Here is a 12,000-nt window from a genome sequence, read left to right on the forward strand (position 1 = left end):
CACTCCCCATGACTCCCCCTACCCACACACAGCCACCTCCAGCACAGTAACTGCTTTCCCCCGGGCTTTAGCCATGCATTTGCCCAGGGGTACAATATCAGAATGGGTAATCATCCCAAATCAACGACCCACCATCACCAGCTTTGTGTCAGGTGCAAGAGTCATGCCCAGAATCTCTTGCAGTCATCATTGAAATTTTCAACCATAAGAGAGCCAAGGAGCCAACCAAGTCCCCATTTAAAATGCACCCCAAATCAAGCAGCATTCATAAGCTGTGCGTGGAGAAGCTTGCCCAGTGCTCAGACGTGTGATGATTTAGTCAACCAAAGGATTGTTTGCTTTTTTTTTGACTTAAGTTCACTTGTATTCCATAGGTAGAGCATTTCATTGCATACCTGCAGTTTCTATTAGGCAGTTTGAGCGAGTCAATAAGCAGAAATTTCTGAAGGACAGCTCAGACAGGAAATTTCCAAACTCTGGAAGAACATTGTACTACGGAGAGCAGTTCTGAAAATGAGCACGGCTGCTGATGCATTTTAGGCAGCAGAAATGTAATCTACAGAACATTTGGAGGCTGCAGGTCTGAACAAAAGAAGGATGGAAATGGCGTTTTCACAGAAAGAGAAAGGCTCAAAACTGTTGCAGAGGAAAGGGAAGAGGATCCATTTTGATGAGATAAAGGTGTATTGAAAGGCATCCAAGGAGAGAACTGCCAGCTCTAGGCAGACAACAGGAAGAAAAACGATGGGCCTGAAATATAAAAGCAAATTCCTGAACCTTTCATACATCCGAAGCCAGGGAGATTTAATACACAAAAAGATAAAGGCCCATGAGTGAATAAGGCCAATAAGGAGCAAATGGCATGAAAACCTATTGAACAAACCTTACAAGAAATTGTAAAAGATAGAACTAGAAGGTGCTGGTCACAAACATCAAAGTTTCACAAAACATCTTGGCAAAAAGAGCCAAAAGTGTCAAAATCAGGAAGAGACTGCGAGTGGAGAAATAGGAAATATTAAAAGTGACAAGTAAAGTGCATGGTCTGGTGCTGTGCCCACAGGGCTGGATCCAGAGGCAAGTCCCTGTCGTGGATGCAACCCCACGTCCTTTGTCGATATGAAATTTCTATGGGGCCGCCTGGGAGTGATTCATTCAGGGGAAGAAGTGTCAAAAGAGCAGCCCTGGGCTCACCAACCCTGGGCAGCTCACTCCTCCTCTCGCCTGTTTCACTGCCAGGAGGGTGCGTGGCTCTCTTCCTCACAGGGTGCAGTGGGGTTGCTTTGTGGTTTGCTTCGTGCCCAAAGAACGACCCTAGTGAGGAAAAACTAAAATGCTCTACAAGCACCATAAAGGGAATCCAACTCCAACATGCAAAACCGATGATTTGAAAACCACAGGTCTTCATGTATGACATCTGCCTTTGTGGCCTGACATTTAGGGGCCCTGGGAGGGGGTGTCCCAGAGCATTCAGCCCGTGATGCTGTGGGTGGAGCGGCCATGGGAGCTCCCCAATGGGCAGCCGGGCTAGTGGCCCCAAAGCTGTGCACGCCAGTATCTGCTCCTTGCCTTGGGATGTCCTGTGTGAGCCAGTGCTGCATGGGGTGAGGGCAGGGACTGCGGTGTCACCCCATCAGCCCTAGTGGCATCTAGCTTCAGGCTTGTTCCCAAGTTCTCCTTCCTTGCTGGAAGGTTCCTGTGGTTCTTTACGGATGCAACTCTAGAAATAAGCTACAGCAAATCGTCCTCACATCGAATCCTCCTGTACATCTGAACAAAACGTGTGTCTCGCCCTAGCTGAAGACGCCGTGACCCCGCACGCGAATCGCAGCGCTTGCAGCCCCATACATCTTGCATGACGAAACAGGAAACGGGCAACGTGCTGGTGCCCAACCTTCCGTGGCCATTTCGGGGAAGACTCCACCAAAATAAATAAATAAGAAAGATAAAATAAATAAATAAATAAATAGAATTAATTAAAAAAAAAAAAAATGCGGCCTCCTTGCTAGAAGGGGCTCTCCTTTGGGCCAGCCGCGGAGCTGCAAAAAAGCGAGCAAACACCGGGTTTTCGTTAAAAAAAATAAATAAAAAAATAATTAAAAAAGAGTTCGCACCGCGGGACGGCGGCGGGAGGGGTCCCGGGCGGGGGGTCCCGGGGGGTCCCGGGGGGGGCTCCGCGGCACCTGGCGGCGCGGCCCCGTCCCCTGCGCGGCCCCGATGCCGCGTCGGCGGCGCGCCTGGCGCGCTCCCGGCCGCCCGCCCGCCCACCTCCACATGCACACACCCGCGGCGGGAGGAGGAGGAGGAGGAGCGGCATCCTCTGCGTCCTCTGCCCTGCGATTTAATTCCAACCTCCCCCCCCCCCTCTTTCCCCGGGTCCTCCCGCTTGCGCCGCTGAGGTTATTTTATTGAATTTCTTTAGCGCATCCTCGCTCCGGGGGTGCCGCCGCCGGCAGAGGGGGGGATCCAGCGCACGTCGGGGGGGTCCCCGCGGCTCCGGGGAAGGTAAGGCGGCGTCTGATGCAATCGGGGGCCGGGGCCGCGCTCCCCGCGCCGCCTTTGTCTCCGCGCCGCGCACGGTGCTGCGGAGCCGGGCCCCGGCCCCCCGCCGGCAGCGCTTTGTCTGCGCCGCGAGCGGCCCCCACCCCAAAAAAAAAAAAAAAAGAAATGCCCAAAGAAAAATCGTAGCCGGGTCCGACCCCCGAAAAATGCGCGGAGAGAGCGGGGCCGGCTTTGGGGGGAAATGGGGAGGGGAGGTTTGGATCTGGGGAGGTTTGGAGAGGTTTGCATTTGGGGAGGTTTGCATTTGGGGGGTTCGGATTTGGAGGTTTGCGTTTGGAGGTTTGGATTTGGGGGGTTGAATTTGGAGGTTTGGATTTGGGGGTTTGCCTTTTTGGAGGTTTGCATTTTGGGGAGGGGGAGGCATGCGGCATTCCCCCCCCTCCCCTCCATACACACACACGGAGGGGGTAGCTCGGAGATGGGGGAGGAAAACGAAGGGGGGGGATGAGTGCCGGGATGCTGCCTCGACCCCAAAATGTTAAAGGAAAAAAAAATGTAAAATGGCAGTTAGCAGCCGGGAGCTTTCGCTGGCAGCGCCAACATGATTTTAAAAAATAATAGAAATTCGAAATAATGAGGGTTTTCACCCGCCCTGGTGGCCCCACGTGTGCCGCAGCGGGCGCCTGCTGCGGGCTGAGCCCTGCTGGGCCCCCCCAGTGCCTTTCCCTACCCAAGGGGCCCATGGGGTTCGGGTGGCTGTAGGGAAATGCAGCAGGGCCCAGGGCACGCGTGTGCGTGGGGAACAGCCACGCTGCATGCTACTGGCGAGCCCAAGGAGCGGACAAAAAAGGGTCAGGTTTGAATGCACGCTTGTACATGTGCTCACGTGTGTGCAAGGACGTACGGCTCGCAGTACGAACACACACGTGTGTGCATGGACCTACAGCTCGCAGTACATGCACACGTGTATGCATGGACCTATAGCTCACAGTACATACACACACTCGTGTTCATGGACCTGCAGCTCGCTGGTAGGGCAGTGGTATCGATCCATTGTTTCCCCGACTTTGCAACGCAACCTGTGGCTGTAATTTCCACCACCCCCCCCAACCCCCCTCGTGCAAGAGGCGATGGGGAAGTGTGTAAAACTGCGCTTTGTTTATGTGACGCTGGAGGAAGTGAAATGAAAGCCCTTTGCGGCAGCTGGCTTCGTGGAAGGCACAGCGGGGATCCTGCCGCGTGCCGACAGCCCTGCTGCTGCTGGGCACCTCCGCCAGCGGGTGCGGGCATCCCGGGCTGTGTCCGTCCCCTCTTGGTGGCCTTGGGTTTTCCTGTTGCTTGAAAGGCAAAATAAGGGGGACCAGCCATTGCTGTAAAAGTATTAGAAAAAGTAGAAAAAGCTCCTTTCTGATCGATCAAACATGCTCTGGAAGGAACCATGGATATATTCTGAGCCTGACCACCTCAGAAGTAAAGGTGCTACAAGGAGAAAAAGCAAGAGCACCATTCCACCTAACTTTTTCTTCCTTCACCCCCAAAGCATGAACTTCATTTAAAAAGCCTCTATAAGGAAAATCCATCTGTTGCTGAAGGATGCATAGCACCAACAACTGCCGTTTCCAGGCTAGGAGCCCACTCCCAAATTGCTCTGAGGCCACCGGGCAGAAACCTGTCCGAAATCTGGGAACCACCGCGCTCCTGGTGAGCGGAGGCCTTCTGCGGCAGCCTGGTGGCACGGCGCCGACTACAGAAGGGTCGCACCAAATGACTGCTATTTGACTTTGCCTTTTTGGAGGTTTTTAGTCCAAAGAGGCAGCACAGAGAGCGTGGTTCAGCGGAGCACGCTGCGGCAGCAGCAGCAGCATCCCCTGCCTCGCTGCTTGTGGCAGGGAGCAGCAGGGCCGGCCTGCTGGGCCATGCGAGCCCCGGGCACCGGGCCTCTCCCTCGCCTCTCTGCAGCCTGCGGGAGAACATGGAGGATCGATCCTCCTTCCTGGCCAAACCCTGCTTTTTACAAGGGTTTTAGTGCCTGGAGGGGGAGGAAGGGCGCTCTGTGCTTGCAGGCTCCTCCTTCTCCTCTCTCTGATCCAGATTTTCTAATTTGGGGGGGATGTTCTTTACCGGGGGCAGAGGGGTGACTGAGCAGAAATGGGACTTTCCTTCCTCCCCTGCTCTCTCCTTTCCCCCTGTGTTATTTCTCATTTTTTTTTCTGAGCACCCAGCGTGATGATTACTGCTGCCTTAGAAGTTTGTGTTAAAAAGGCAAAACAAGATGTTGTGGGAATATGTAAATATTTCAAGCCTGAATGAAGTTTTCTTTCTGATACGTATTTACTGCTGTAACCTTAATCTAATCCAAGAAGCCTGAGCAGCCACTCTTGGGAAAAATAGCAGCTTTTCCATGTTGAAAGTGCTTTACAGCCCTTTTCCAGTTAACTCATAATATTTGAGCAAGGTTATCAGGTAAATACTACTCTGAGTCTTGTACAGTCAAGGAAAGTGAAGTAAAGAAATTACACGTAAACAGGAAAAAAGGAAAAGTGAGTTACATGTGAACCTACGCAAAGAGTTCTTCTTTCTGTGGTACAAAATTTATTTTAAATAAGAGTTTCAAAGCTGCTATTTAGCCCTTGTGGATTCATTCTGGTCGTCTGCTGCCCTGCTGTAGCCCATCCTGCAGCACTCCCACCGCACAGCCCCTGTGCAACACAAGAGTTCGTTTATTTGTGGGGGTGCGTCCTGGGATCTCTTCAGCAAAACCGAGACTGTTGAGAGGATTTCACAGAGAAATATAATTAGGAAAAAATGTGACTATATTCCTCTGCCAAATGCCTTCGCTAAATTGACTGGGAAGGGCTCAGAACAGAAATGTACTTAAAACCATTTTCCTTTATGGCTCATCTTTAAGTGTTTTGCCTGAAGTAATGAATCACAGGGTGAATCAGACTAGGATTTTATGATTTCTGATTTGCCTGCCTTTGATCAGCTGAGTAGCCTGTCGAGACTTAATTCGGGGACTCTTCCCTTCCTTCCTGCAGCCTGGAAGGGCAGCACAGAGCGCGATGGGGCAGAGCAGGAGCGTTTTCCCGTTGCGAAGCAAGGTCACAGCGCCGAGGAGGGCTGAGCATCTGCGTCTGTGCACATCACTCCTTTCTCATCGCATCCTTCTCCAAGCTTCCTTGTCGAGTCTCCTCTCACTGGCTTGTTTCTCACCACTACCTTCTTTATTTTAACTGTTCCCTCTCCACGTGCTGGGAGGGCTCTGTGCGAGAGGAGCCTGGATGTGGAAGGTGACCGCTTGTAGTCGCCGAGCCAACAGCTGCTGCAGCTGGGAGGGCTTTTGGTAACCTCATTCCCCACGGCCTGATGGGGTTGCTGCTGGTTTCAGGGGCACGCTGGCACCTCCTTGGCCCCCCCGAGCCAGGGTGGCTGGGGTGAACCCGCTTCCTTCCTCCCACTCCCAGGGCTGCAGAGGGGCAGTACCAAATAGCTGGAGGCAGTGACATTTTCAGCAGCTCAGATGTTTGCTCAGTGGATGTGAGTCAGTCTTTAATTTCCAAGCTCTTTTGTTATCTCAGTGACGCTTCTCTCATCTCTCCATTTTGTCCTTCATATAGGTTAGGAGTAAAACAGGAACTTGATGTTCCAGATGTCAGGTGTCACTAATGCTGCACAGAAAGGAGGTGGTTGCTTCCCAGCCTTTCAACGTGATACTGTTACGTCTAAAACCTATTATTGCTTTTTGTCATCTAAGTGAATAGTCCGTACGCAGAGTTTCAGGCTCGGCGTTTCATTATTTATATCCATGGAGTCTTACCGGTCACGTTGCTTTTCTTTGAAAGAACTTTCAACAGTACGAGCAAAGAAAGATGTATCATATCTCAGTCTTTGCGGGAGTGAAACGGCGTGTGAGAAACTCGGGTGCTGGATTCTGATACCTCCTAACCGAACAAGAGGGAGTTCTATTGGCAAAACCCCTTCCGGCCAGAAAGTTGAGTCATATTTCAGCTTTTAAGTAAATTGTCTTGAATTCCATGCTTAAAATTGCTTAGTGTGTCTTGGATATTTGCCATCCCAAAGACTGCGGGAAATGTGCAATGAATGAAGTGTGCGGTGAGTGTACAAGTCAACGTGATGAAAACCATACCCAGAGATAGGCAAGATGGTGTCCGGCCCTTCCCAAACCCTGCCACATAGCTGGGCAGCTTCTGGGCAGCCATGTGTCCTAAGATGGCACTTTTTGAGTGATGGCATTTGCAGGGTATGACAACAAATACCTGTAAGTTACAGCATCACCATTACCACCAGTAGTGATATTAGTGTTAGATATCCTGCTTCTAACAAAGAGTTTTCTGATAATACAGCTCTTCCAGGCACTGCCTAGAAAGGGTTCATGCCCGAGTCAGGAGAAGAATTAAGTTAGATTGTCTGCATGACCATATTTTTTCAAATACAAACTTTTTGAGCCTGTTTCTACTGTTGTGGAACTTTGACAGTCCAGAAGAGTGGAGTAGCAGGATTTGTTTTTTTCTTTTGATATTTCAGAAGGAAACAGAGAAGGGAGCCCAGCTCTTGGAATGTGCTTTAATGGCTTGTAAAGGTCTCCATGTCCTTGAGGAAAATAAACTTGTTTTATCTTCTTGTGTCATCTCACTGTCCTCCTCCTGAAGTCTGTGACCAGTTGTAATCTTTCCCATTTTCTGCAAGGAGCACACGATGAGTAAATTATCCATAATGGTTTTTACAGGACATGTCATGGGATGTCTAAAGAGAAATCCAAGCTCATAGGCCACTGCAGAGCTTTTTCTACTGAACTGAGGGCCTGAATCAGCTACCAAACACAGACCTTTGAGCTTCCTTTAGAAGTGACTTTAGCCTTTTCTGGTTTTCTCTCAGGGCAATTCATACTTCAGTGAACTATTTGCCCATGTGAGTGGGAAAGTTTGAAGTAAGGGCAGAATTCTTGTTTTGTTTTTGTTGTTTTTTTTTTTTCTTGCTGATTTATTCTGTGTGTCTGGAGACTGTCTGGTTTGACTGCAAGTATCTGAAACTTCTCTGTTTGGGAAGTTTAACGATGGTCAGAGTAGCAAGCACAGTGGGATTGCTGCAGCCACTCTTCAGATTATTTTTAATTCATATTAAATAATCAAGCTCAGTCAAGGATTTTTTTTGCCAAGATAACATTTTTATTTTCTTTTATCTTATGACATTGCTTGAATGAAAAGGCCTTCGGGTAAAAAAACATCCTTCTTCAAGTACAGCTCAGAATCAACATATAGTGACCCTGACTAGTTGAAGCTTTTATTTTTTCCGTCCCACAGCATCACTGGCACCTACACCAGAGGCACAGCTTGCTTCCTTCCCTCTGCCTTTCCAGCTCAGCATGGCTGGGCAAGTTGTCATCTGGCAGTGCCCAAAGCTGATGGGCAGCACGTGGGGAGAAAACCCGGCTGATGTGAACCCTGACCCTGGGGGACTGTCAGTGTTGTTTGGGACCTGTGCGCTGATCGTCACAATGAGCAAAATAAAGCCTGCAATGTAAAATGGGAGTTTTGGGGGTGAAATTCCTGCAGCCACTTGTAGTACTCTGCTGACTGCTGAGGGGGCGTAGGGTGGTTAGCTCTGACAAAGGATTTGCACTGTATATATCTAAGGAAAGTTATCTTTGCAAAATTGTGGTGGTTTGCTTAGAGTTTTTTTCCAGATATCACACATATCACCTTTCTCTCTGAACCTGTGAGCACTTCACAGACTGAGCAGTATTGTTGCTATTGTCATCCCAGCTTTACAGATGGAGGTGCCAGGGATGGTGTGGTTATCCTTCGCCAAAGGCTTGCAGTGAGTTCACGCCGTGACAGTTTCAGTCCCCAGCCCCGTGGTTCTCTCTTCGCTGCCCTCATGTTTTGGCACTGAGATCAAGTGTTCTCATACTTGAAAGTGCAATGAATTATTTTGTTCAACAGTGTTTTTGGTTTCAGGGTTTTGTTTTGTTTAAGTAATTCCCTTAACTTAGCGAGAACCTAGTACAGGCTCCAAAACACTGTCACGCTGTTGCAGGAGCCACTCATCTGTCTGAAATCTGGAATCTGCTGAAGTTGTTGCTAGTGTTTCAGCTGGCTTCGGTTGCACTAGCATTTTGCTGCATCTTCATTCAATCCTTTTTTTTTTGTGTGTGTGTGTGTCGAATCTGAGCCTTAGTTAAAACAAACAAACAAACAAACAAAAAGTCATCACTTTTGCATTGCAAAGATGCCATGCAAATGAACCAACGAGCCACTTTCCTGTCGGTCCAGCCCCAGCGTTTCAGCTGCACCACAGCAGAAAGGAGAAGCAGGAGCTGCACGTCAGTGAGCTGTGCAGACTGCTTTCCAGCACACTGTTTACCTCACAGAAGGGTGAATTTCAGCACCTGTTTTTGAACATGCTCAGTGTGGAATTTCTTAAGCACACAGGCAGCGGCAGGGCGATTGGGAAAATCCTCTTGGGGGACCGAGATGCAAAACAGCCCCCAAAGGGAAAGTTGTACTGCTTGAATTTCAGAGGAGTCTCTGCATAGCTTTAAAAATGTCAGCAGATACAGATCTCGGCACAGACACTGCCACTTCTATTAAGGCATTGTTTATTTTAGGAGCTCACGGTCACAAGAAGCTTCAGGATGCAGTGTGCTCGGCCCTTGCTACCTCAGCAGCCGCTGCCTCCCATGGCTTTATCCTTTCAGAAAAAGATCACGCTTCCCTTCCAAAATAGGTAGATTGTTTTATGCCTCTGGGAAGACTGTTCCAGAATGTCACTGCCAGAGCCACCCCGTTTGCCAGCCTGCAGCCGTTTGTCAGCAGTGTGCTGCCATGGAAGCACCCAGGAGGACAGGCCCTGATCCCATGGAGCTGCCCCGGCTCTACACCTGGTGCCCTGGGGCAGCATGGGCTTTTCTAACAGCACACCTGAACTTCAAGATGAAATTATTTCTGAGAAACCACTTACAGGGAAATGGGCCCCTTTGCAAAGGCCTCCTCCATGCACTGGGGAGGTGGCATAAGCCAGCCCAAAGCATCGGGTCCTGTAAAGTTAGTTGGGGATGCTCTTGCTTCCGTGGTTGCCTGTGAGTAGTTTGACGGTTTTGAGGTAGCTCTGAGGGTTTGAGAAAATATCCCCAAATGGATCTGGTATGTGAGCATTCCCCAAGTACCCCAGGGTGAATTGCAAATCATTGTTTGGCAGTCGGGCAGACCATTCATTCACAAAATGGGAATTAAGAGAGCTGTGGTGCGGGAGCTGGTTTCTGAATAACAATCCAGTGCCTCAGCATCACGCAGGAGTTGTTGTTCAGCTGAGAGTGGTCAGGCTCCGGAAAACGTTGGTCTTTCAGTTGATTTGCATTTCTGACAAGGAAATGTGTCTGTAGCAGCCTCGCTTGATCTGCCTTTGGTGTTTTTGCTTTTATGCAATGCATCTGTCAGTGGAGAGACCTCCTGATCTCTAAATAATAATTGCTTGGCACAAGCTGTACGTTATTCTTTCTACGTATGAGGTGTAAGCTTAGAGACCTGTTTCTGTCCCTGTTCAGCATAAGTTCATCCATACACAGAGTATCCTTTGTAAATCTTCTTTACCAAAAAAAAAAAAAAAAAAACTTCATACATTCAACTACCTGGAGTACAGATAGCAGCAGAGGAGAGCACTGTGATAACTCTGTCCCTCTGTTTCTCCACTTAGCAGCGGCACAGAAGTGAGGTATTTTATATTTTTAAGTAAAAGGCAACAGCGAGAACATACAGAAGATGAACACAGAGTAACTAAATGGGCCTTGGGCAAGCAAACCATTTTATTTTTATTCCTTAATTTGTAGGTCGTGAGTCTCTTTCTTCTGAAACAAACAGAATTGGTTTGCTCACCAATTTATATCTACCAGTACCATCCTCAGTAATCGGTTGTGGGACTGGGTAAATTTGTAAGGTCAGGACTGAGTAATTTTGTAAGGATCTCATTGAGGAGTTTAACATCACTACTCTTCTGCAATGCATTTATGTTGCAGCCTCAAGTGCTTCTAATAATATCAAATTGGTTGGTAGCATGGTCCCTCTTGTCCAGGTGTCACTGCATTCTCCTGGTCATATTGCCTGCTGCTGGTGCGCACATACATTTTGGGCTTTTTCTGTTTCACCTAGGTCGCTGACACTGTGGCTGCAGATTACCCACCAGACCTCAACCAAACACTAACATTTCGAGAAACAGTTGGATACGTACAGTTCCTCGCCCAGGATGCCGTTCAAAGCTGGATTAGAACTGACTGAATTGCAGAATATGACTGTCCCCGAAGATGATAACATCAGCAATGATTCAAATGATTTCACAGAGGTGGAAAATGGCCAGATAAATAGGTGAGTATTTTTCCACTGACGCTGCCTGCGCTAAGAAACACACTGTTTAAAAACAGCATTCTAATTTTCAGTATATGTTTTGAATTATTCATCACCAAGTCATGCTCCATTTGAAGATGTAATTTGAATTTCATATGTGACATCTGTTGGGCATAGGCTGCAACAGCAGATAAAGCAAACAGAGTGGCAATTTATTCATCGTTTCGAATCTTTCAAATTAGTCTAATAAAATGCACAAACATATAACGTAGCAAAAAGCCAACATTCTGGGACCTCAACTCGCATACAGTGGAGAAGTAATAATAATAAATGCAATTTAACCAAGAGAATAGCAGGGGGCAGATCACTTTGTTGACCTTCGGTCTCTGCTGTGACAGTTGTAACCTGCCTGGCCACATCCCTGGCCCCAGGCTTGTGGCACGTGCGGCTGGCACTCACTGTTCGCTCCGGGGTGGGATGGACCAGGCAGCAGTATCTGTCCCCAAGGCAGGGAGAGCGAGGGGCTGGTCAGAGACCTGCATCTAACTTGTGTCCAGCTGAGGAGCGCAGCTCTTTATCAATTTGGGTGAAAACTGGCCATTGAGTTTCCTACAGGATAGTCATTTACAGGGATGTGATGGCACATCTGCCAGGTGTCTCCACTGGGCACCAGCATCCAACAGGTGTTGAGATCTGCTGCCGTGCCCCGGCTGGGTTTTGCAAGCTGTAGAGCACGAAGCTGTTTTCTGACCAAGGTTCCTGCTGAAGTGCTGAGCCCCAGGGGGCAGGGCTGGAGCCAGCCTGGCCGGGGAAGTCCTGGGGCAACCGCCAGCTGCACCCTGTAGTGCTGCGACCACAGCGCAGCTGCGCTGGTGGAGGTGAGGGCTGGTCAGGAATTTTCTGATGCAACTGCTTTGATGGAAAGTGCCAGGGCGAAACGCAAACCACTTCTGTTAAAAAAAAAAAAAAAAAAAAAAAGTGAGAGCAAGAGAAAAAACCCCTCTGACTGTGCCAAAACAAAACAATTCCTGTATGAACCTGCTGACTTTCCTGCTGGCTCCCCCAGAGCTCAGGAGCTGACAGCGGTGGAGGAGCGCCCTGGAGCCTGCTGAGGATTGATGTCCTTGACAGGAGGAGGGGTGGC

At 49.1% G+C, this 12,000-nt stretch overlaps 1 protein-coding gene across 2 annotated transcripts in view; it reads left to right on the forward strand.

The window, feature by feature from the left end:
• Nucleotides 1-2,265: 2,265 nt before the first annotated feature.
• The window catches only part of SLC38A1 (solute carrier family 38 member 1), a 40,210-nt gene continuing 30,475 nt past the window's right edge, over nucleotides 2,266-12,000 (forward strand). For both annotated transcript variants that reach the window (XR_011091984.1, XM_068669354.1), the window contains exons 1-2: nucleotides 2,266-2,502; nucleotides 10,665-10,877. Coding sequence is in view for 1 of the 2 variants with exons in the window: in XM_068669354.1 (XP_068525455.1) it covers nucleotides 10,759-10,877 (119 nt within the window). In the remaining variant the exon portion in view is untranslated. The remainder of the gene's footprint in view (nucleotides 2,503-10,664; nucleotides 10,878-12,000) is intronic.

The sequence above is a fragment of the Anas acuta genome, chromosome 1 (assembly GCF_963932015.1).
Source record: "Anas acuta chromosome 1, bAnaAcu1.1, whole genome shotgun sequence".
In the NCBI taxonomy this organism is placed as follows: Eukaryota; Metazoa; Chordata; class Aves; order Anseriformes; family Anatidae; genus Anas; species Anas acuta.